At 31.1% G+C, this 27,647-nt stretch overlaps 1 protein-coding gene across 3 annotated transcripts; it reads right to left on the bottom strand.

Moving 5' to 3' along the window:
- Positions 1 to 20: 20 nt before the first annotated feature.
- LOC124533317 (long-chain-fatty-acid--CoA ligase ACSBG2) lies at positions 21 to 23,341 on the bottom strand. 3 transcript variants are annotated; one of them, XM_047108557.1, is made up of 16 exons: positions 23,166 to 23,341; positions 16,183 to 16,276; positions 14,480 to 14,681; positions 13,934 to 14,068; positions 12,013 to 12,214; positions 11,160 to 11,261; positions 9,724 to 9,873; positions 7,650 to 7,759; positions 7,064 to 7,204; positions 6,745 to 6,810; positions 4,609 to 4,827; positions 3,758 to 3,992; positions 2,632 to 2,772; positions 1,928 to 2,053; positions 1,464 to 1,584; positions 21 to 257 (listed from the first exon to the last, which is right to left on the bottom strand). In XM_047108557.1, exons 1-16 carry the CDS (start codon positions 23,202 to 23,204, stop codon positions 181 to 183), a joined length of 2,160 nt encoding a protein of 719 aa, XP_046964513.1. In that variant the 5' UTR covers positions 23,205 to 23,341; the 3' UTR covers positions 21 to 180. The 3 variants fall into 3 exon arrangements, with proteins under 3 accessions (XP_046964513.1, XP_046964668.1, XP_046964587.1); XM_047108712.1 differs by lacking the exon at positions 23,166 to 23,341 and adding an exon at positions 22,781 to 23,063; XM_047108631.1 differs by lacking the exon at positions 6,745 to 6,810 and having other exon boundaries at positions 23,166 to 23,340.
- Positions 23,342 to 27,647: the final 4,306 nt, after the last annotated feature.

The following is a 27,647-nucleotide window of genomic DNA, read 5'->3' as shown; positions in this document are numbered from 1 at the left end:
AGAGAATTAAAAGTCTTTCCTTTCAAAACTAGGTATATATTTAGTAACAAAAATATGTACACCACTTCAAATACCAATCACAACAGCTTTGGACTATTATATCTATTTGAGCAACAACATCATTGTATAAGTTTATTCGCTTCATCCCACTTCTTAGTAAAATTAGGTTGATTCTATAATTTATTCCTTGTAGAATCCTTCTATGATGTCCTTGTACTTTTCGTATACAACATTTCTTTTGATCTTTAACGTTGGTCCTGAAATTATACGTTAAGATTAATAAGTAGAATATATGAATACAGTTAAACAAAACAGTTGAATACAACAACAGCCTGTAAATTCCCACTGCTGGGATAATGGCCTCCTCTCCCTTTGAGGAGAAGGTTTGCAACATATTCCACCACGCTGTTCCAATGCGGGTTGGTGGAATACACATGTGGCAGAATTTAAATGAAATTTGTCACATGCAGGTTTCCTCACGATGTTTTCCTTCACCGCTGAGCACGAGATGAATTATAAAGACAAATTTAGCACATGAATCAACGGTGCTTGCCTGGGTTTGAACCCGCAATCATCGGTTGAGATGCACGCGTTCTAACCACTGGGCCATCTCGACTCAAACAGATTTAACAATAAACAATATTAGGTCTAATATTTCAGCGGAAAATTCTAGATAAGACCCGAACTAGATAAAAAATCTATGTACTCTATACTTAATAATAATTACAGATTTTTATCAATAGTGAAACGAAATAGAACTATAAGTGATTAATGATTTATAGATAATAACGTTTATTTGTTGTTTCGTGTATATATTATCACTTCCTGTTTGAAACATATTCATGTAATGTTGCTAGTGAATCATTGTTTGTTTTAAATAATAGTTTTATTACTCTATAGCCAAAAGTTCGTCTAGCAACTTTCACATTGATATACGAAATTGGACGTACAACGTCCAATTTCGTATATTTACGATCTAGTGATTTTGTTAGGAATAATCACTAGTAGACTATCTTATTCTTTCTCTTTAAAATAAATAAGTGAAGTGAAACAAAAATAATAATTAAAAGTGAATTAGACAATAGCTGAATTTAAAGTCATTTTGGAAATATTAGTAATGAAATGAGAGCTGAGATGGCCCAGTGGTTAGAATGCGTGCATCTTACGCGGTGATTGCGGGTTCAAACTCAGACAAGCACCACTGTATATATGTGCTTAATTTGTGTTTATAATTCATTTCGTGCTCGGCGGTGAAGGAAAACATCGTGAGGAAACCTGCATTTGTCTAATTTCATCGAATTCTGCCACATGTGCATTCCATCAACCCTCATTGGAATAGCGTGGTGGAATATGTTCCAAACCTTCTCCTTTATGGAATTTTACAGGCTGTTCCTTTTTTTTTTACTTTACTAGTAATGAAATGATATAATTATAATCTGTCATGTTACGAGAGTTAAACTCACCCAACTCTCCGGAATTCAAAGAGAAATCGGCGGGGAGGATAGCAAACTTCTGGATCTTTTGCGCATTCGAAATAGCATGCTTGTTTGCGCGTGCAATACCGTCTTCTATAGCCTTATATACCTGTTGTTAAAAAATACACAACTCAATTTAATATATAATTCATTTCTATTCGATTGATTTAAAATAATATTCTAATTATTTGTTTATAAATTCTAAAGTATGTATTGAAGTGAAAAAATAGTGGATGTAAGTAGGTTCGAATATATTTAGCAAGTGCTATTGATATTTTCCATGAATATGCAAGTATTTGTTTAATTTACAAAACATATAAGTTTCTACCCAAAAACTCATACATATATAGATGACAATCAGTAGTGAAGAGTATATTATGTTTATACCGTAATAAGTATTTATATGATACGTATATTATGGAATGTTTCTTTAGCAATTTTCCAATACTTACAAGTGGATCTTTGGTACGGACAATCTCGCTAATTGTGGTGGCCTTGCTGCCGAGATTCGCCACCCATTTTCTTGTCTCTGTGTCCAATTCATCGAGTGCGTCGCCGGTGTTACTGTTCACTTTCGCCTTTAATCAAACAGTTTCATTTATTTATAAATATTTATGACACGAGTTATCATCCGATATAAAACGCATACCTAAATACACTTAATAAAAATATTACTTATGTTGTTTTTGCATTATTTTCTTTTTTGGTAGTACTGTTTACTATACAGTACTACAAAAAAGTAAAACTAAATAAAAAATATAGTGTATAGTACGACACAACTTAGACGTGGCATCGGCAAAATTCGTAAAACCGATCACATCCGATATGAGTACACTCCAAATTATCAATATTTATTTCTCTTTACACGAACGTAATAACTTGTAATATCATATGACCTTATATATTCGTCAATTTGACACGTCGATTTACATGCACTTGCTTTCTCTGACGTGAGAATCTATAACGACGAATAGCGTCGAATGGCGCGATAGGGAGTTATTTCTATTGGTCGTGTAAATCGGCAGTTATCGATTTTATTTTCATTTCATTGCATTTTCCGATGCTACATCTAATTTGTGTCGTACTATATTATTATATCGCTTTATTGGAATCGGAATATTTATTTAATTTTTATATGTAACTTGTCTGGGCTAACCTTTAGTGTCAGTAAAATGGAGAGGAATTTTCGTTTGTCTCCGATAAGGACAGCGTATCCGACGTGTAAGAGTTCGGATTGTACGGTTTGCTCAATCAGAACCGGTGCGATGTTCTCACCTCCCGCTGTTATCAATAATTCCTGTAATAAAAGTATATCTCAATTAGCCTAAACCTCGAAATTACTTTAAGCCTCCTCTTATCACCTCGGGATAATGTAGTATTTAGATAATGGATGTTATTGTAATTAACTACATTTTTTTGCTATATAAACAACTTGGTTCAAGGATAAACAAATACTGTGTAATGCACGCACATATTTCAGTGTTATTTTTATCATAATAATTGTTTATTGAATGTCGTTTTCTAAACAATACAAGAAATATATCGTAATTAATGAGATTTTTTCTAATTGCAAAGCTGGGAATGAGAAACTACTAAGATTCTTATCGGTTGTTCTAATTCAAATAATACTACATTTCAAACTAATGTTTTTCAATACAATCGGATGTATGGATGTATTATTATACAAGTATAATGGTTTTGATCTTTTAATATTTCATAAAAAATTACTATTGAGTGTTAGTATCCAGATTTTACTTGTTGATAGGGCTTTGTGCAAGCCCGTCTGGGTAGGTACCACCCACTCATCAGTTATTCTACTGCCAAATAATAGTTACTCAGTATTGTTGTGTTCCGGTTTGAAGGGTGAGTGAGCCAGTGTAACTACAGGCACAAGGAACATAGCATCTTAGTTCCCAAAGTTGGTGGCGAATTGACGATGTAAGGAATAGTTAATATTTCTTACAGCTTCATTGTCTATGGGTGATGGTGACCACTTACCATCAGGTGGCCCATATGCTCGTCCGCCAACCTTTTTTTTTTACGCTGGAAAAACGATTTACGCGCTTCCCCCACGTGATGGAAAGTGGGGGGGGGATGGCACTCCCCGGTTTCCTGAACGCCTAGTGCGCCCAAGTCCACCGGGTTTACCCACTTAAACCAGCGGTACCCTCTCCGTCTTTCGGCGGGCGCCACGGGATCGCTTACGCATGCTACCGTGACGCCCTGACGCTCGTCCGCCAACCTATAGGTATCATAAAAGAAAAACAAAAGAGGTTTCATACCTTTATCCTGCCAGTGATGTATAGCAAGTTATTGCTGTCTAGTCTGCCCACGTCTCCCGAGTGCAGCCAGCCCTCGTCGTCGATGGTGGCGCGAGTCTTCTCCTCGTCGTTGAGGTAGCCCATGAACACGTGCCGGCCGCGCATGAAGATTTCGCCGGGACCGTTGATGCTCGTCGAACCGTCGAATTTAGTTTCGGTGCCTTCGAGGATTTCTCCCGACGAGTCCAGTTTAAATCTGATAAAATATATTAAGTTTTAATTTTTTGATGACTATAATCATATATTTATTTTACATATATTGTTATTTTATATCATATATGTATATATAATTATAAATGTGTATTCTTATGCATATATATAATATTTTATCTATGTTCTTGTTTTATTAATGTTACTATCGTATTCATTATAAAATTTATTGTTAGCCCCTTCATGACTTTCTGTTTGGCCTATAGGTTGACTGGTAGAGAATGCCTTCAGGCATTAAGTCCGCCTTTTGTCACAACTTATGTTGTTGGTCAATAAAGTATTTTAAATAAATAAATAAATATCCTTCGAATATCAATATTATATATAGTAATTGGATTACGTACGTAAATTTATAAGTAAACCGTGTTTATGATATTGTATGTAGCGGAAGTCCAAATAAATTAATGTTATATAAGAAACAAACAAAACTACACTTATTTTTACCCACGTAGGAAAACTTTAGACAAACTCAAATATAATTTATTTTTAACAACACAAAATGTTTCTCCAGTTAACAACTTATTTCTCTTGATAATTACTATTTTATGATATATAGCAGTACGTATTATGTATGTGTATAGTTTGAATATCAGCTTACTCACTTGGGGTATATGCTGAGGGTATGGGCACCAGCGGCTTCACTCATGCCGAATGCATCCATGATCGGTATATCCAGAGACAAGAAGAACTTTTTGATTTCGGGAGAAAGGGGCGCGGCTGCCGTCACGAAGGTGGTACAGCGGTCCAGTCCGAGGTTATCGCGCACTTTGCTGAACACCAATGACTTTGCCATTTTGTATCCGCACGAGCTGCCGTCTTGCCTGTTACAATAACATCAGATTAGAATGGTTACTTTAATGATTTGTGTAACATACTTTCGAGGAACTGAGATTCAAAAGGCATAAGTAAATATCATTTACTAGATTTTTTTCAATCTTCTTGAAATACATATCCGTAAACAGCCAATAGTATTTTGTAATTACATTTTGGCGCATATTTCAATGTTAGACTGTAGAGTGGTCCAAAAAAGGAACAATTGTGTTTTTACTTCTCTAGTAATATGACATAATTATATTTTTATAAATTACCAACGTTTAAAACTATAGTTACCTTAAAAATATAAAATAATCATACTAGCAAGCGATAAAGAAGGGTCACACAATGTGCAATATTTTTCTATTAAAAATGCTACAAAGTCTAAAATACTAAGTCACTAAATACAGAGGGATACAATTAAGCTAATGTGTAATTAACAAATTGCTTCTACGCATCACGCTAGGTATAAAAATATGTAGTTGTGTACCTATGTAATAGGTATTCATGCAGCACACCATTGTAAAATGCAACGTAATTATTAAAACTACCAGTCATGGCTTAGTATTTAAAATGAGAATCTAATTGACCAATCAAATTATAGAGTTCGAATTGTCAATCAAATATATATAATGGAAAGTTTGTCCCAGTGATAATGGGATAAAAATAAATGATGCAGAAAAATAAAAAGGATTCTTGTTTGCAATTTATTAAATTGTTACGACTTAGCAAAAGTTACTGACCGGTTAGAGAGCGGTACTACAGCTGTATAAGAAAAAAAAGTAAATTGTTATCGATAAACCCCAATTCTAACTGAACTAACGTATACGTTTCGATATTCAAAATTTCATCTAAAAAAGTTTACTTCATTTTAGCATAATATGTAGTATTGAAACCTGAAACATCATTTCGCGTCTGTTTCGAAAAAGTTGAAATTAAAGGCAATGTCTATAACAAGTATGAAGGAAATATAAACAATAAAAACTAGCGATAAATATAAATTAACATTCCTCATAATATATTATTTTTGTTTTTTAAGGTAATAACATAAGCGCATTAAATATCGATATAATAAAAAAAAATATTTCAATAATCTTTTAATGATTTAGATATTTGAAAATTAATCTAAAAATTTATAATACTCATAAAGATTACTGGAATCCGCGTGTCAATTGCGTACGTTAAATAATTGTTTGAATTGTTTAACATATTTTTTTTACGCAATTGTTTAATGAGGTAACTACAAAACCAATATACGCAACGAAAGATGCAGCGCTTTCCGGAGAAAGTTTTAGTTTATATTAAAACAAATAGCTAGGCTTCTCTATTGACAAGACAAGCGTGAAGTTTTGCTCTTGAATGCTCTATATTAAATTGTAGTTTTACAAACTTCATTTCGATCGTTAAATTATGACAAAGTTGCTGGATAGTCGGTGCTATCGCCATCATACGAGATGGCTCGAGATACTTGAAGCTTTAAGTGACGGATATAGGCGGGCCGATAAATTAATTATCTACTACAGTACTTTTCGGCCTCCGGCTTTATACAATTTAACTTTTTTTTTCAAAATATGGGCTATTTAAAGCAGAAAAAAATTTCAAACCGAATAAGAAACTCTTCAGATAAAGATATATGTACATGTACATCTCATTATTATTATAATATTCTAAATAATAAACAAACAAAAAAATGTTTGAACTTTGTCCAATCGAAATAAAAAATATTTCACGGTAGGTACTTTATAAGTGTAGAGAATATTTAAAAGTAAAAATAAATCGCTATAAAGCTCTCAAAAATTTTGATATGGTATATATTGTGATCGCTAAATATATGATTTAGGAATAATGTGAGGTAGAGGTTGGTGTGCAAGGTGCTACGTTCACTACTGTGTCTATCAAAAACGGGGCAACATCACGCCACATACCAATACTTAATCATTTCGGCGAGACTGAAGTCTATCGGCAGACCTGACATCCCAGCTGATAGGGCGCTAGTAGAATGTATGGAAGCATATAAGCAAGTAAAATATTTATTCACCAATACTTCTATTGGAAGAGAACGCCTTGGCGAGAGGGTTGGGATCTTTTAAGATCTTATATAAAAACTTGTTTGGTACATAGTTTTATAGATATATACAAAGTATTTTTATTTACAATATTGCCTTATAAGATTGATCGCCGTGTTAAATCTGCATTAATATGCCCAAAGTTTAATAAATAACAGTTTAGGTTTTATATACATACCCGTTGATTCTCGCTAAATGATGTTGAGTTCCTTTGTCTTTGGCCCAGGTGGCAATGTAACGCTTCATGGCGCCGCTGGATGCTCCCACTGCCATAATCTTCTCGTGCATTTTTTCCCATACTCTCGGCACCGCTAAGAATCTGATAATTATAACATGTTAAAGTAGAATTTATGTAACGAAATTATTTTGGGGTTTTCTTTTTCTTTTATTTTTGTTGCTGGACTTATTTTAAGTAGAGACGGAGAGAGAGATATAATATAATATAATAAGCAAATTAAACATTGAGAAAAATTGATGTAAGTTTTTATTGAGTGAAAACAGACTTAATAGATAATATTTTTGTGTCGAAGTCAATTTCCAATTAATTATAATGAAATGTGGTCAAATGTCATACATTATAACGTATGACAGACGTAAATCTGCCCATCACGGCTCTTGGGCTATTGGGAATATTAAATCCAATATAAGCATACTAGAATAAGTGGAAAGGAATTATGTTTGAAATATCTTATCATATCCAATAAAAAAAAATCATTTAATTTTTTCAATGATAAATATTCACCTATTAAGGTTTGATAACTTACCTCGTCGGCCGAACTTCTTTCAACGTCTCAACGAGACTTCCCTTCAAGGCATCTGGTTGTGCGAAATACACAGTCACCGCATTTGTCAGTGTCGTATAGATGTCCACCACCTGGTATTAAAAAGAATATTTATTAGTAAAATTACTAGGTATATTAGTTGCTGCAACAGTTTTTTTTTTAATTTTCTAGATTAAACCACCCAAAAATTTTGACAACTATTTTATCGAATCTCATCCGATATAACTTTTTTGTCTTTGCCTGACCTCTGGATACTACTAATCTTGTCAATTAAAAAAAAAAAAACAATTTCCTCATATCATCGTATGACACGGGTTTACTAATGTTTAATTGTATGTAGATAGGTAAATACTTAAATAATGTGTGAGTTATATGACTTTTCACATGTAATTTCATAAGGTCATTAAAAAAATACACTGTGTCATGTGTGATACAGCGAAATAAATTGTAATATGTATTTGAAAACGTAAACTATAATTTATTGGTGTTAAACGTTTTCGCAATTATAATGTAAAACACACAAGCAAACATGTATTAACAAGGTATTTTTTGTAACTACGAATTATTTAGACTTAACGTGCACTAATAATATGTTAATAATAAATCCTTGGCTAGAATAACAATACACATTGAGTTCCGTGAGAAACTATCTGTATTTCGTTTTTGTATACAAAATCCTCATTAATCAAAAATACGTTCTCTTTCGGGTCTAATTTTATAATAAACAATACACTAAATACATGTTAATACGTAACGTATAAAATGTTACAAGAAATTTTAGTTTACGACTGCAATATTATAAACTAGCTGTGCCCGGGGCTTTGTACGCGTTTGAATTAAAAAAAAATAGCCTAAGCTACACTCCTTATTATATCAGTTATCTGCCAGTGAAATACCCGTCAAAATCGATCCCGCCGTTCCAGAAATTAGCCGGAACAAACAGACAAAAATTGTAAAAAATATTATTTTGGTATATGTACCGTGTATACATACATATGCTTTGAGTAAAATAAGGGCTATTTTAATATTACAAACAGACACTCCAATTATATTATATGTAGTGGCGTTTCATAGTTTTTTTCGCTTTAAATTGACAAAAACCTATTGACGTCACGAGCGTACATGTTCTTACTTCGCAATCGAAATAAAAAAAATCGGATCGGATGTGAATTGTAGATGTTAATTACGAACGTTTGAGATATTATAATATCATGTTTAAATATTATTGATGTATCAACAGAATACTAATATCTATACAGCTTGTGGTAAATAAAGTTATATAAAGTTATCGTTATAACGAAAGATCCACAATAATCTTTAATACTGTAATCATGATTAATGACATTCATATTACAGGAGGTGCATGCTAAGGTCAAGGCATTGCTATCGCAACACGATAATTATTTATCTTTATTTCTGCGTGTACTTAAACATTATCGAAAATAATCATGAGACAGATTAATGAAAGTATTAACGATCAATTGTTTCTCAAAATAATTCCGGCACATTCAAGGTTGAAACCACTCATATCTAAATTTATTTTTGAATTAAATACAAAACGAAAAACCTAAAGCAACGTTTACATTTAGGAAATCAAACTTTTATTTTACTGATATATATTTAATAAAAACAAATTTGTAAGGGTTACAAGCAAAAAAAACTGATAAATATCTTACTCCAAACGAGGAAAGAACGAAAATTTAATATAAAATAGATGTAGAATAGATAATAGCCGATAATTTATGAGTAACATGAGTTACTCAGTAAAGTGAGTTACTTTTATCTAGAATACTATATAGAAAGTCATATTATCACAATATCGGAAATCAGATAGAATTCGATGAGCAGAATTAAGCAATATTGCAAGTCAAATAAATTAATTATGACTCATTATTTTTCAGCAACTTTTTATCAGATTTCTGTTTTTAATTAGTCATTTACAATGTTATAATATTATATACCTTAATATGTATTCATTTATGATGAGAACTAATTGTGTTTCTGGAAAATAACTTTTTTGTACTATTTTTATTTTAGTGTGATGTATATTTTTTACCTGTGCAGCGACGTGACTGAGAGGTAAGAAGGAAACAAGACAGTCGTAAGTCGGCCTCAAGTCGCCAACTCTTTCCGATATTGTGTACGCGTCCCACGTGAGGTTGTCGTGAGAGAGCATTACGGCCTTTGGTTGACCCACTGTTCCAGACTGGAAATAAATCATGTAAATTGTGATTAAAAATACATACACAATTAATTAAAAAAGAACATTGTTCGAGTCTAATATAAATAATGCAGTCATATTTATGTAATTTATCATAAGTGATGTATTTACAAGCGAATAATTGTTATCAGTAATTAATTTCAAGACTTAAAAAGTTTAACCACTTATCCAAAGATTTTGTATTAAAAGTCATATTCCTAATCAATAATTTTATTATCATTTTTTTCTTAATACACTGCGTTATTAAGTAACATTCCATCGATATCGGAAACCAGCAGATACTCGATTATGAGAATACTATCTCTTAAGATAAAAAGAAAGATAATTTAAAATGTATTAAAATTTATCGTAAAATAAAAATATGAATCATTGTTCTAAGTTTAGGTACATAATTGTTAAGCATGTTAAACGAAAACCTTGAAAGAATGGAGTTTGAACAAACGCAACGCTCGAACGAATGTAGGTATTTAAACCACAGATTATACACACAGTTAACAATTACTTTATCCTCTTTTTTAATTACAAAATTATTACTTCTTGAAATGCAAACACAGTTACATGGTAAAGTTGAATTTATACTTGTTTATATTTGTTTCAAATTGTGTAAATGGCAATAAAAAATAATTTTGAGTCATTCATAACTGACCATTATTTTAATCTGACATGGTGTTGCTTGTATGATATATTTTTAAAAAAATCGGTTGATAATTAACAGTTTAAAACTGTTATATAGATCCCTTCACTTGCGAATACGTATATAATAACAAAATATAAGGTATTTTGTATTTTTTGCTGTTTATTTTACACGTCTTACACACACAAAGACATTTTGTAAGCACGAGCGTCACTCACTCATGCTAATGCATCCTGATAATAATTGGTGATTTTTTATATTAATTTTAGTCATCATGGTTATAGTAAATATGTAACATGCACATAATCAGATTTTTCGTTGATGACAATCTAATTTTACATCTTATCGGCGTTATTATCACTTAATTGAGATAAATAGTACTAATGCGACCGATTCATATATTATTTATTTCACTATTTATAGAATAAAACTATAAAATCGATGACCGTAAATCTGCTTCAAATATTTCTAATTTAATTATAATTGAATTTAAGGTATTGCTTTGAATAAGTCAAATTATTTTTAAAAAGTAAGATTTGCCGCCAGATTTTGATATGTTAATTTTTAACAAATGAAAAGTAAAATGTTTTGTTTTTTATTAATATCCTTTAATTAAAAAAGACAAAAATATACTTACAGTGTAAACGAGTGTGCAGCATTCGTTTACAGAAATAGATTTCAATATATTGTTGAGTTGCGTGTCCGGCTCTTTAGAACCCATTTCCATTACTTGTTCCCACTGAAAATGTAAATAGACTTGTAGGCACCCAAATTTTATAGGTTAAGTTTTGTGTAGTACTAAAACATCCTTTACTGATCATAATTTATTGTATTTGTCACAATATCATTCAACTGTTTAACAATAGATTATTTTAATTAATCGATGGTTGAAACAATGCGACTTGTTCAAAAGTGCCTATAATGATAATGAAGAGTCAAGTCTTTCATTATCTTGCCACAGGGACAGGCATTGTAAGATGCATCAAGCATTAATAATAACGTATTTCAACCATATTCGTATATATTTAACGAGTATACACGAATAGCGTAAACCACACACATCACACACACGAATAATTATTCGTAAGCAATTATAATTGCTTTTCAGCAGTAAATTAATTGGGGTCTGATGCTTCTTCAATGTGTGATTTGCATATAATGGATTACTCTGTTACAAATACTTAGTAATAAGCAATTATTGTGTTATCTCTCTATGGCTTTTAAATCGTGTAAAGACCTTAGTTCCATGCCTGACTTGTGCCTGATTATACCCAATATACCATCGTGCTAAAATTATGTATTGACGTAGATGGTATTTGCACAAAAATACTCATAGACTATCAGTGGCTTCATTGGCCCAAATTCGCTCAGGAGATAATTGGTGGTAATTATTATCACAAATTGTGTTGTGGTTATTATCACAACATTTTAGCGCAGCGGAGTGGTTTTCTTTTATCGCCACAAAATGAAATTCACAAAATTTTACGTACGCTGTAAACTCCAGGAATAGATGTGTCCACTGGCCCTTCCCATTGCACGATCGCTTTAAGATGTTTCAAACGACTTTGTATTGATAATATTTTATCCAACTGCTTCTTATCCTGTACCGCGCAGATGTTCGCCCGTGATGTTTCCAAGCAATGGAAACAAGCTTCAGCGGAATTTGTCGTATAAATACCAGCGGCATATCCTCTGAAATAAAAACATAATGTTAGTTAAATATTCAAATATCGAAAACTAATTATAGTACGTAAGTTTATCTTCTGAGAATTATGGTACGAAATTAGCTTTATTTTTTTAAATAATGAATATTTTTACTAAAATACTTGTATAAAACACGTAATCAGGAAAATAATCTTATCTAATATTTCTAAATTACTTTTGTTATTTTAAACATGTGTTATAATTATTATACGCAAGAATTTACTTAAAATATCATTTACTGTAAGCAAATCTATAATCAGTTTAAATATAGGGTCATTGATCGAACAAGATAAAGTACACGATAAGATATTAAATAGTATTATTTATCAAATATCAAAGATTTACTAAAATTATATCAGATTGGTGAAACGGCATACTTTGTAAGTGATTCCCCTTGTTCTAATACAAAATTAAAAATAAAGAATCGAATAAACGTAATAAATATAATGATGATGTTGTCTGACCGATTTCGACCAATCTCAAAGGAGATCAGCCAACTACCCGGCACATATTATAGTGCACAAAAATTGGCGCAAACAATGCTTGGTCGTTTACTATATACAATTGGCCCATATGTATAAATATTTTTCTGCGGAAAAACTATACAGTCCTTTTTAATCGTCTCAAGATTTCTGTATCTCTTATAAGTTTATTTACGATTAAATTGATGACCAAAACTATATTGTTAAGCTAAGCTATTTGTACATAATAATGACAGCGTCTTTATGGTTTTGCTAGTGTATGTGTGTCATATCTCCTAATGGTCTTGGGAAATAAAAAATTATCAAGCGGTCAAGTCCCAAACTGACCGATACGTTCCACGCTCATGCAAACGATGACTGATACTTACATAAACGCGTGAATATTTTTTTTTAAATTAGACATATAATTTTCATAAGCTAAGAGTCAATCATAATGATCATTAACAATTGCAATGTAAATCTTAATTTAACAAATCAACAAGGCATCTCGTTTGGGTGTCAAGAAGTAAATACTTATATTTATTGAATGACTCTATCATTCATAGAAAGAAGCGCGATAAAAGTCAATTAAATTTTATTGTCCTGAACAGAAACTTTAATATGGAACATTGAACTTTCTAACGTTTTAATCTAAAGCCACAAGAATGAGGACTTTATGTATACTTGAATTATCTAATAGAGTCATTAGACCTTTATACCTATGCGTTTTAGAATGACTATTTACAACAAAAAAAAAGCTATCGTATATGTTATTTATATTATTCCACAACATAATATCTTTGCAATTTTTTGTTTGTCCAATCATACACAACTCTTATTATATTAATGTCTTACTGAGATTATTAAAATAGTATGTAGATATGAAATAGCTATTCAACTAAAATGATTTATTGTATCTTAAAAGTACCAAGTATAGTCAATCAGTGACTTTTAAATAAAGAATAAGTTCATAGAGGATGTTCAATAAGCAGCCTTATCTATAAGACAGCAATCTCTTCCAAGCCACCTTAAGGTTACGTAGTAATTCGATAAGATTAAGTTGCGATATAAAATCTATATTAAACATTAAAACTATTTTTAAAAAAACGAGGAATTTTTTTGGTTACTCCTAATATTGAAGAAATTAGACAAAAAACTAATACTACTTAACTTAAGATGAGAGATTCCCTCACAATAATAAATACGGATAAAAGATAATAAAACCTAAAAATAGTTTTGTACTCACCCTGCGTGTATGGCAGCAAGATCAGCGATATACCACTGCTCCGAGTTAAAGCCTAAAATGCAGACTGAGTGAAATCTTTCTAGACCCAATTTCAAGAAGCCCTTTGCAATCGTACGGACGCGCTCCTGATATTGCCTGAAAACAAATGTTATGATAGAATTATCTCAGAAGTGATGTCATAAGTGTTCCTTCCACTCCTGAGGTGAAAATCGGTTTCTCTTGCTAAGAAGATGGTATTTAAATCTCATTCCATCTATAAGATCCTAAGTTCAATTTAATGCACTCGTTATCGTCATGTTTTTATTCTATGATCGACGGATATAAGATGAATTATAAACTAAAAAAGAAAGATTTGGTTCACAATTATGATTAGGTAAATGTACCTATTTATATTTATGTATTATTAGGTCACCTTCAAGGTTATCTAGAAAAGTTAATTTTAAAATAAAAGCTAAAATATAATACGACTTGTTAAAATTCAAATTTTACAGTTCTTATTAAATAATATGTTATTAATTGAAACATTCATTGTAAACTTATACTCACTTGTAAGTGGTTTTATGCCATTTTCCATCTCTTTTAGTAGCTAAGGCAGTGTCGTTAGGGTACCGAGCGACGATTCTGTTTAGGAGACCAGGAACTGAAACTGGAGGTTCTGCAGCCGGTCCACGTGATCCCATGCGGATTTTAACATATCCTCCGGGTGTGCAGCTTATGTAATTATCACATGGTATGATCTGGTCTGGTCCTAAATATAAGAATATTATGTTTAAATTACGATGTTCCTATCTAACAAGGTACACAATACATTTGTAAATGTAGTCCAATTCAATAAGTCTGTAAATCGAAATATTAAACTATTAAATCTTTTGACGACCTCTGTGGTCGAGTGGTGTGTACACCGGTTTTCAAGGATACGCTACTCCGAGGTCCCGGGTTCGATTCCCGGCCGAGTCGATATAGATTATCATTAGTTTTCTATGTTGTCTTGGGTCTGGGTGTTTGTGGTATCGTTACTTCTGATCTTCCATAACACAAGTGCGTAAGCTACTTACATTGGGACCAGAGTAATGTATGTGATGTTGTCTCATATTTATTTATTTATTTATTGATATAATTTGGTTGGAGCTACTGAAAAGATATGACAATAAAATTAATCACGGTGAAGCGTTGCAACAGTGGCGGATTTACCAATAGGCTAAGTAGGCTGGAGCCTAGGGCGGCAGATTTAGATGGGCGGCAATTTTGGCCCAAATTTGTCATTATCTTACAGAAATTAAAAAAAAAACTTATAATTATATGTATAGGTACACATTACGTCCGTAATCCGTATACTCGTCACTATATAGCGGGTTGGAAAAAATAATCTAGTAACTGACAGAAATATCACCTAGTTTATAATCATACTAATAACGGGAAAAAACAAATGCAAATGTCACCATTGCATTTATTTTTTGCGATAGAACACAAATCATAAATGTTGCAATAAAAAGCAGGGTCGGCAAAAATTTAATAGCCACCTAGCCTACTAGCGGCAGATTTGTAAATCCGTCAGTGGGTTGAAAAAATAATATACTTCCACTACTACTCTACAAATTAATATTCTAAAACATAATGCATTAATCGAAATAAGTGCATAAAAATGTATAGCAAAAGATTTTTGAAGTATATTTATTCATTCAATAATAATATATTAAATATTCAAAGTTAGTATACGTTAGTTTTACATTTCAAGTTATGCATGTCGAAGGATGCACTTCATATTTGTCTTTGTACACTGAGTTGACAGAGACCTTATCTAAGCTAAATAGTGATTTGTTCCAGTACATAGACACAATTACTTAACATTTTACCTAAAGAATACGACTATAAATACTTTAAGACACTTTTAAAAAGTTCTTTCAGAAGATTGTCCTCGCACTGGGGAACTTTTCTCCGTATGACGGGAGGGTTTGAATATATGTTATGGCATATTTCATCATGCTGCTTCAATGAGGGATCGTTCACAATGACTAATTTTACGAACAAAATGTCACATTATCTCAATCTAATAAAAACATAACCGTTACCGATTAGTTTTTCCTATTCTACTGTCCTAACGATACAATTGCAGTTTAGTAGTTGAATCTGAATAGCATCAGGTACAAAACCTCATAAATTAACAAAATTGTGACCCCGGATTTAGATTCACAACAGCACCAAAAGTTTAAGTGTACTTGTGTCTTTTAGTATTTGAGCTTCAGACTTACCATTTAAATATTTTTGATGATCGATTCCGTTCTGCATATTGCTCACTTTAACAATGTCTTCGCCGTTTTCAACACAGATCTCAGTTGGTGCGACCTGAATAGAAACTTTTTATAAATGATATGCTTAATCAGAAAATGCAATATTTATTTCTACAAATTTGATTAACCTTATCAAGGCTTTGTGTTGTCTCCTGCTGCGCTTTATCGTTGCAAACATTGAGGCTTAAAAGATATGTGCATCATACTTTAGGTATTAAATAATGCACTTATTAAATTAATATCAGTGATAATATAAATATTAAGATAGACTCGTATACGACGTAAGTTGATTGTGCAATTATGATAATCGATTTATTATTTCATTTCAAGCCGGTCCGAGTGTTCTGGAATTACTTAAATAACTACAGGAAATTAAAACACATCTCATAATGATTAGGTTAGTTTAGGTTTGGGGTTTGATTGTATAATTAAACGACATATTTAATTACAAAATATTCAAGATTCTATTCTGGCTTTCCTTCTTGTTTTTTTTTTAAATTATAAATACAGTGATATTTATGACGAGTTGCTAGTCGGCTGTATATCATCACGTCTTAGTATTGTTTTAAAGAAGTAATGGCGTAAGAAATCTAATTTCCTGCATACGAAGTCTTACAATTAGCGAAGCGTTAATTTTATTTATTATACATTTGCATTAAACACAATTGTATTTTATAATGATTAGAGTAGGTAATATAAGTTTTCCCACGGTAATTACATTGTTTTATTGTCAGCGATTATTATTACTTACCTTTGTAAAATACAAACCAAGATTTTGGGATTTTATAGCCATTTCAAATGTTATCTATATATTAATATTGTAAAATTATTACTTTATTATTTATTTACTTATTGTGCAAAAAGGAAATTTATATTATTTAAAGGTCAAAAGAAAAATTTACCTTAGGTTAGAAATAGCCAAATTGTATAATATTTTATTAAGGTATGTGTTTATATGTACATAGCATTAAATAATTTTATACCACGAATATTAAAAATATATATATAAAAAAGTCTAATATACTAATGTTCTATTCGTAAATATATCGGTCAAGGTCAATGACATAAATGTGGTGGAAAACAAAAGGTAAGTGCATTTTGTTTTTCACCACCTACAAAAATTACAAATGACAAAATGCTTTTAATTACTAGAAAGTCAGTTAATATCCCTTATATTGTAAGTTAATTAATTAAATTTGTACTAACTTTTTACTGTCTTATTTTGAGTGTTTCAAATAACCGATTATTTTACTGGCTGTCATTTTAGAATCTATTTATTTGAAATAGATATATAATATTTTTTATAATTTATAATAATAATAACAAAAACTCCAAAACAAATATTTTTCTAGTAGCTCGGGCTGGCTTGACCTGATAGTCTACTACTACTTAGGTTATTCGTTCATACTTCAAAAGTATTTTCAAAAAAGGGAAAACATGAAGAAAACTTGTACTCGTAGTATCTTCTACTACTTTATGAAAAAAATTAAAGTCGGTGCAGCGTTTTTTTTGTGGTAGGCACTGTGTATACAAAATATTTATTTGATATCATTAGTAAATTATACATATATGTATATATTTTTTGTGTTTTACCGTAATGCACAAAAAATATTTTGTATAATTTATTGATTAGATTATAATTTATATTTAGATTTGGGTAACCTTCATTATTTATTTGTCTATATAGAGTCCGAATGCATAAATATATTATGAAATCGAAAAATTATCGGTCAATAATCCGGCTCATAAGGTCGACACGGTCGCTCTGTACCAAAAATTCATTTTAAAGTAATCGCCTTCTTTGATGGAATTTGGCTGACTAAAAATAACGACTTGGCTATAAAAGTGTGCAGGAAAAACAAAGGACGTTTGAAAATAATTACTGGCAACACTCAGCACGTGCACATTGATCAACGCGTGATGCAGTTTGTATGTAAAACAAAAGAAGAAGACACTTGTATGTGTTTACGCACACAAGCAGTTTAAATATGGCTTGAAACATTCGTTGCATTAGAAGCGCAACGTTTGATTTAGAAAATGAAATAATTATATTAGGTAACTCACAAGGATTCGTCTGGAACGACCGAAAACGAACAATCGAATACTATCTAATTATATTATGCTCTTTTTGATGGAAAAAGTTTAAAAGTGTCAATTCACAGATACTGCATAATATATCAGTTGCATTTCTCATGAAGCGTCATTATTATTGTTTTGACTTCTTAATCTTTTTTTGACTACATGTGGTGTCTATTTTAAGTTGCAACGCAAAATATCCCTGCACTCCTACATCTACATATTGTTTTTATATAGGTATTAAATACATCGCGATAAGGCAAACACAGTGGTATGATGATAATTTCGTTATATTACTATAAAATATTTTTTATCTTAATCAATTATTATATCTGATATGACGTCAATTAAAGATATTGACGTAAATGCAAAATAATTAAAACCACCAGCTTAACCCAAGTTAAATTATAAATTAAAAAAAAATAATTTCAGTTAAAATTTAATAGGACAATTGTTAGATATTTCAGTTTAATTGAATTTAAATTGTTTGTTTTAATTCAGTTTAAAGTAAAGAAATAAATAAAAAATTATCATTAAATAATTATCTGTGACATAATTTAAATTTGTAGCATAATTACGTAAACAGATTTTTGTCGTCAAGTCTTAGTTGTTATCTGTGATTGATAGCAATCATGAAAATATGATTACTGTGTAATGTAGTAAAATGGTTTGATATTTTGCTTCATTAAACGTGTTTTATAAACATTAACTATACTAGGTATACTTACTTCAGACTTTCTCGCCTATACGTTAAATATAACAATATGTTTTTTTGGAAGCAATTCTATTTTTTGCCATTGTTATAATTTATCTTTATAGAGTGTAATTCAACCGATAAGTAGATAAATAAAAAATACCTTTGAAATATTTATATATACATATATGTCGCTTTATCGTCTGTCTGTAGAAATACGCACGTAATTAATATTGTATTTAGGATATTGCGTATAAAATATAAATAGTTATATATTATAGCACTGAGCAACTTGAAGGATATTTCTCTATCAATAGAAATACAAAATATTAAATAATGGTCATTCAATATCACAAATTATTTTTGATTTTAAAATGAAGTCCGAGCTTAGCATTTTATATTATAATGTAAGCTTATAATAATTAAGTTTAAAACAAAAAATATAATGAATTCAATGTATACGTTATTAAGTAAATATATTTCACATTTGAATTTATTATAAATTAATTAATTTTTTGATTGAAATAATCCCTCATTACTATCATCAATCAATCATTGCTGTGATGGAATTAGATTGATTTGACAAATGCTTTCATATTAAGTTGTAAATGTTTCATATTTCAAATGTTTTATTTTACTTCATTTGCTGTCATTTTGTTTTAAGGTGTGATAAGCGGCCACAATATGCTTTATCAAGTATGACTAACCAAAAGGAAATAAAAGAATCTAGTTTTAACAAATCTTCGGAATTCGACATTTTTCCGTCCAGTTCGATTAATTTACCTGCAGTCAATGATGTTCTAGTAAACAGATATATCATTAACGCGCAAAAAGTGAAGACTAGAAAACGTCGTAATTGGGACGTTTGTCTTTAGTCGTTTTCATCATAATTATGCCAGTAATACATTATAATACATCATAATTATGTAGCAATAAATTTTGCGTAATTAAAATATCTAGTTATCCCTTTTACTTGTTGTATTTTATCAAGCTATCCTTTTTACTTGTAACGAAATGTAAAATAAACGGTCCCCGGCGCGGCACACATTTTTCTGTTGTTTAGTATGGGTATAACATATCTGTTTATTAGAATATCATTGCCTGTAGTCTGTACATACACTTGACATCCGGCGCTATAACATTTTTTCTGTTAATTAATTACCTAATTCGCCCCCTGAAGTGTTGCCCTACTTAAATACTAAGTCGATTACTGCAACTAGGGCGGGTTGCCCTACTTGTTAGTGTATTTTCTGTCTCCAGTTCCAAGCCTACGACGTTATCGACCGTTAATTAGAAGAATCATAAATTACGATACCTACTTGATTTGATAGAATATATATCATTGATTTCCGGATTGTAAATTATCGAGTGGCTTATGTAAAGGAATTACTTCTATCATTTAAGTATTTAATCTTTTAATGGCTATTATAATAATAAAATTGTAAATATGAACTAGAGTTGACTTTTTTTAACATTATTTATTAAGACACGAACTTGTAGCTATAGCAATTAATGTAATCGTTTTGCTATTGCGGGTTTTAAAACAATAATAATTATATGCTAAAACCTAGAATATGTTAAATCGGAGATCGAAAGTAAGTCACAAGGGCCGCGTCTATCTAAACATCAAGGAATTGGTAATTTTTGTTACATTTAAACTAGAAACAAAACAACAGCCAGAGAGCTTAAATGGGTATCTCTTGATCAACATAAATCATTGGTCGTTAATGATTAGCGCGCCCCTCTCGAACACCATTACTTCAAGGAACTCCCGGACATTGACCAGACTAGGTCTAGAACAGCTTACATAATATAGATCTGGGCGATGATGAAATCATTATGATTATTCTGATAGGTCGAGTGTAAAAAAATCTAAAAATCTAAAACGGGAATAAGTTGGTGCTATTCTTCAAGTAATGTAATGAATATAAATCATCTTAAAAAAACTATAAACATAAATCAATAAAGGCTTGATTATTCTCGCTTGCCACCTTAACTTCAAAAATAGCAGACTGAAATGACAGTTAACATCAAACTCACAGCGTCTAGTCCATTAATTAAAGATCGCTCAGAAAGGTTGCTCAAAAACACTCAGAAGAAGTGAATTCCAAATGTGGCAAACCTCCAACAGAAAACCAAAAATAAGCTGAAAATTAAGTTCAGTGGTCTGTCAGCGAAGAGGCCTATCTAGAGGCCAGCAGTAGACGAATATAGGAAGATAACAATAAGACCTGACTGTTTGCGAAAGGCGAAGGAACTAATAATAAATTATTGGACTTCGATTAACGGAATGATATTTTATGTAAATGTGTTTTAGTAATATAAATACGCTTATTGTATTTTTAGAATATTAACATATGCGTAGACTATTTTAATTTATGAAATGCATACTACATTATATTTTTATAAAGGAAAAATATTATTTGTAGGTCAGCAAAACTATTTTATGGGAAGTCAATTTGTCACTCGGCTTCATGTCGATCGTTCAATGTTGAAAGTCTACAGACTTCAAATACTGTTATTGTTGTTGTTGTTAATGACATTTACTTTTTGTTTTCCAAATCTATGTATGATTTTAAATAACAGACCCCACATAGTAGAGCCGTATCAGAGTCTACTGGAGTCAAGAATAGTTGTATCCTGTATCTCGTGCTCTGTTTTGATAAATTGTTTGTAATCCTGTTTTGTAAAAGCAATATATTTTCATATATATTTTATAGTCAATATTTTAAAGTAAAGCCTGAAAATGGCCCAATGCTGGGCTTCCGTCCTGGGTATTAATATCCCTTTTTGAAGAGATTGATTAGAACGTTATTTCTATGCCATACGCGGAATATTTTAATTCACGCGAGCCTTTTTCCGTGAAACGAAATGTAAATTATAAGCATGACATAACATGAAAATGTAGAGGTCCTTGTCAAGGTCCAAAACCGTTAAGTAAGTCATCAGTTGAAAGAAATTTATTAGTTAAAAAAACTATTAAAATATTTTGCAAAAACGTATTTGTCTTATTATTGTAACACTACACAACTTTTTTTGTGTCTTTTTTTGTTATGTACAGTGAGTATAGGTAAGCACACGTAATAATTTTTTTTTTTAAAAATACAAGTATTTTGTAGTTGATACCTAATTATAAAATAATTTTTTTTTTATCATTAAAAAGTGAATAGTACGTATGACAATTTTATATTAAATTCTCCGAAAAATTCATATAAAATAGCACAGAAAAAATCCATACAATCATTATACGTACAATTTCATTTATCGCGATAAGATATTTCATTTGTAAAGATATTTTCGTTGGCTTGTATTAAATTTATTATTATATTATAGAGCAAAGACAACAAAATGTAATAAGAATTTTTAGATTATACAATATAAACAACCGTGTTGTGTAAATTTCGGCAAAAGCGGTCAGATAACGGGCGTAACGGGTTTATCAGAGGTATCGTTCGACTGACTAACTAGTGACGTAAGTATCTAGCCGCGTGCGCTTTGGACGACCAAAATAGTATGGAAAACATACAACTCAATTACAGCTAAGTAAATCCAATATAAAGCTCCACTGCTTTAATTAATTATAATTATATACCTTAAAATAAAAACAATATCTTTATATTATAATGGATAAACATACAACGTACAAATTAGAATGTGCCTAATTTGTTCGGCATTTGTAACAAATTCTACACATTTTTTTAATAATAATAATATAACGTATAAACCGCAATACGTAATGTTACGTTTTAATATTGCTTATATATAAGTGTTTCAGGAAAATTGTCTTACCGGTAAATGGCTAGAAAATCCTCAGTGTTTTTTTTTATTTACAACACTTTAATAGCACTTTACGATTCACATAATTAAATAACGATATAGATTTCAATGATTTTAGTGTAGAATATATTAGTATAAGCTTTAAACCGAAATCGCGGTATAATACGTAAGGCGAAGACGAGTAGAAAAAGTATGGATTATAAATTTACGGCGACCGCGACGATACAAGTGCGCCAGCCAACTGGCGATTTGCCCTATCACACCACACGACGGTGTAAAGTTCACCATTGGCAGAGAGCTGTGCATGAACAAATTCGAACATCTGTTTTATATCTACTTTAGTCTATTTGACTTTTACACATCACTATTAACAATATTTATAACGGAATTTGCATACCGGGATCGTGTCGTTTTTCTGTTCACTGTCCGCATCCATGGAGGTGTAGTTTTACGGTCAGTACAGACAGACGACCGTGCAGAAGACAAAATGTACGTCGTCTATTCGAGCAACTTGTTTTTCTCCCACTGAAACGCTGATAAACAACTAACTGCCTATGGCTATCAGTGTTTGATAATTGATACGTATTGCTTGAAAATTACTGTGTAATATAGTTAATGCATAATCTTATCTTACAAATTTATTAATGCAATATAAGTCGCTTTTTTACATACTTAAAAAATAAGATAGTGACATATAACGGCTCAGTGTGGATAAACTAATACACACATCACTTATTTTTATTTAATTTTTGTTCAGATAGGATATTATTTAATGTTTTAACTTGTGTGAAAATGTAGAGACATACATTTAATTCAATTCGATGCTAGATAACAATATGGTTCGATACATGTTTGCATGAGTAATGTCGCAAGCAAATTATAACTTAGTTGCAAATAAACAGTTATAAAAACAGCGCACAATTCCTTGGCAACCACTCATCTTTTGTTTTACACTATGTATTTCCCGAGTAACAAATGCTGGAATCGTATTATTGAGTTTTATATTTCGCATATTTAACTGAAAAACTGAAACTTCATCAAAAATTATTTAACAATACTCACTAAACATTTTAATTTGTACTTAATAGGAACCAATATCAAAATATGGTTTATGTTTATTATTACTTTTTATTTGTTATTTGATATTTCATAATATAACGTTTACTTATTATGTATAGATAAATTACTTTCTGTGAAATGTAATCAACGCCTGGAAAAAATTTAAATAATAATTATTTTTTGAGATATTGCTTCTTAAATATTTTTTTAATACGATCTGCATGTAATCGCACGGTTCTGATCGTTCACAATAGTGGTTTCGATATATTCATATGGCGACCGTAAAGAATTTCTGAATTATGAAAATTCGTTCTGCACTAAAAGCCACTCCGTTATTGCAGAAAAGTAAAATAACATATTCAATAGTTTCGCAGGATTATTCAAATGATTCGATTTTACCTACATTGACAATATTTCACGGCATTCAAATGCTCTAAATCTAAAGCCACAAACTTTCAATCTGAAACACTTCCACTTATGCGATAGAGCTAAACTTTTTCACAGACTGTTTTTCTCAAAGGCTCTGGTGACAAAATAATTATAGTTCTATTTCCTTTTAACCATCAAAATTCATACCTATTACCCTTACCTATAATGAATCATATCGCATTATAAAATATTCCTACCTGATTATTTTTGTCCCATTTACTGTTAAAACATGTGGATCGTGAAGTAGTTGTGAAAAAAGCTTCGTTAAAAGTGTAAGACCTCGCCTAATTTCTCTACCAATGATGATAATGAACGAAAAATTTAAATGGAAGATGACGAATTTATGAAATGTGGAAGTATTTAAGACCATTTTCGGTTATGGGATTCTTGATTACTTTTTTTATTGTAATTTAAGTTATAATATGTTTGAAATATTTAATAATTAAATATAATTAAACAATAATGCTAACTTTTATTGTTTGTAATAAAATATCGTTGCAAATAACTTAATACTACATATTTCAACTAAATTGCAAATAACGACAGCATCGTAGTTGTTAATCAAGTAAACAGTTTAATATGTATACGTTACATACGAACGTTACATATTACATAAAACAGTTGTAATAAATGAACTACTTATAAAAATATTATAAAATGGGATTTCATAATGAATTAATGTTAAATATTTTGATCTATCTCTCTTTTATAAACGAATATCAATAATCACCTGATCCTACGACTTGGAAATTATTGTGTGTGCTCCAGTGTAGTCTTCTCTGTCGGTCAAAGCCTGGCAACTGGCTTTTATTTTTAATACTCGATTGGTTTTCCTGGATCTGGAAGCATACCAGATATATCATAACCGTGTACACTCTGGTCACTCCTGTCTTATGTGTAGTTCATTAGGATGCTTTTATTGCTTAATGCTTTTATCAGTAAATACATTGGCGAAAGAACACCAATGCAACGGTATTTAATGCAGTACCCTGACCTATTATTTGCTGTGACATTAGTGGTTGAGCTGACGGTTGGTTTCAGGGTTCGATGTCACTTCTGTTTGGGATGCGGAGTCCATGCTACCGTTGGCTCGAAGCAATGACATCCTTCTTCTACTAGCTTCTATTCGATTCTTGAAGAAAGTGACCCTTTTAACGTTGGTTGATTAGTAGGCAGGGAAAGTCAAGTTGACACCTTTCGCCAGCGACCTCACTCAAGTTTGCTAGCTATTGTTCTTAGGGCGTTGTTGTGGCTATCGTGCTTCAAGTCGTCATTTATTGAGCAAATGGCACTTTGGCGGTCTTGGCAATTGCGTGGCACGAGCACTTTTGCCTATCAGACATGTTGGTAAAAAATGTGACCGCTACCTTAGTCATTAACCCAACCATGGGGGACCAAAAATGCTAGTCCAGCTACGAGCCTTAAAATTAAATTCGTACACTGTAAGTAGTAAAAAGGCATAATCAGTTGAAATAACTACTCTTGCAGGAATTTTCTAATATTAATAACATGCAGGATCACAAACGTTCACTATATCAGCGGGAAGAAGACTTCAGGCAACTAATCAGCTCGCATCGAAGGGGAGCGTTGCGGGGCCGGTTACTTCCACAACCGAATAAGGGACGTAGGGGAATTAAACAGGAACACGGTACCATCACGATGAGTACAAGTATACGTGAGAACCTGAGAGCTACGAAAGATGAAGTAAGTATAATATTAACGAGCTGAACATTTTTAGATCGCGCTATATTTTGTTTTATAAAACAGCATTCAAATATAGTATACTTTCTCCTATCGTATTTTCTCTTAAGGAAAATATGCACCTAATGTCTTTGCTACTTACTGACATTTACTTAAAATTTTATTGATAATGAGCGTTAATTAATAAGGCAGACATTCATTACATATTCATTTCGTTGTTAGTATACGTTCTAGAAACTTTCTGCAGTTGTGGTTTATCTTTCAAATGAATATAAAAAATAAACAAACTGATATGTTCTTTTCATCGGTATTAAGAATTATGGAAAGGATTAGGATTATACAGATTGTGTTGTTCTACGACAAAGTAACGTATGTGTCTTAAGATACTTACTTTCTAATAGTTTCAATTATGAAATTAACACGTATTAACGTGAACGAGAATGTATAATAGATTTTAAGCGACTTCAAAAAAAGGAGTGTTCTCAATTCGACCGGATTATTATTATTTTTTTTATGTTTGTTCGCCGATTAGGTACTTAGCCATTTATGAACCGATTATGATGATTTTTTTTTGTTAGAAAGGAGATACTCCTGGAATGGTACCATGATGAGGATATCAGAGTCTATCCTGAGATCCTGGAGAAATCGAGGGGAACCCTCAAATTTTATAGGCACATGTACCGTGTTTTACATATTTTCTGAAGTTATATTGGCATTTTCTTCTGGCAATCATAATATTATACTGCTGATCTGATGATGGAAGGTGTAAGTCCTCAATTACTAGGAGTTAGGAAATAGTTCTTTCAGCATTAATATGTGGAAAATAACACTAAAAATAGTAAAATAAAACATTTTTTTTAAAAAATAGCACCGACTTCAAAGTGATCACTAAAAAAGTAATAAAATAATTTGATTTAAACACGTATTATTGAAGTTGGACGATTTTGAGTGAAAAATAAAATGTAGAAATTTTTACATACGATCGGCCGATTCGATTCGAAGTGGGTGTTATTTTTTAAAAAAAAATGTTTTATTAATTAAGTATGTGATATCTGGATATACTGTGCATTATTTTTACATAGACGTTAATAGTTTCATCTGAGTTATGGAATGAGAATAGTTAAGAATAAAATTCTATGTATTGCAGTTTATAGACTTTCCACTAAAGAAGCTTGAAAAACAATTGAATTATTTCATCCAATCAACTTTCTATTAATAATTAATAATATTATACAAATTAATCTTTGTTAAAACTAAATTCACTACGTGCGTAGTTTAGTGAGATACTTGTCTAACTTCATAAACTATTTATTGAAAAAGTAGAGTTAATTGTGAAATAGTCCCATATTAATGAATTCATTAGACAAAAATTATCTAACACCTTCATGGCTGATATCATTAATGAGGAGTAATATACTTCACATTAACATACACGTTGAACTCAGATAACTTTTGTCATTAAAATTTATTTATTGAACTCAAAATTAAAATTCTACTTTTTTCGTAATGCTAACTTATGCTTGTGCGCGAAACATGGTCATTGACTTCCTCTAAGTTGCCTGAAAGGACGCGTGGGGATTAATATGTTGGCATGTAATTAGCCTTCAGCCTGGTTTTTAGAGATGGTAGTACACATAACTTTTTGCGATTTGTACCGAACCTCTAATGGGTACCCCATTGATTCCGTCAA

The sequence above is a fragment of the Vanessa cardui genome, chromosome 1, assembly GCF_905220365.1.
Source record: "Vanessa cardui chromosome 1, ilVanCard2.1, whole genome shotgun sequence".
Classification (NCBI taxonomy): domain Eukaryota; kingdom Metazoa; phylum Arthropoda; class Insecta; order Lepidoptera; family Nymphalidae; genus Vanessa; species Vanessa cardui.
The sequence above is the reverse complement of the archived record's forward strand: the minus strand, read 5'-3'. Positions and strand labels throughout refer to the sequence as shown.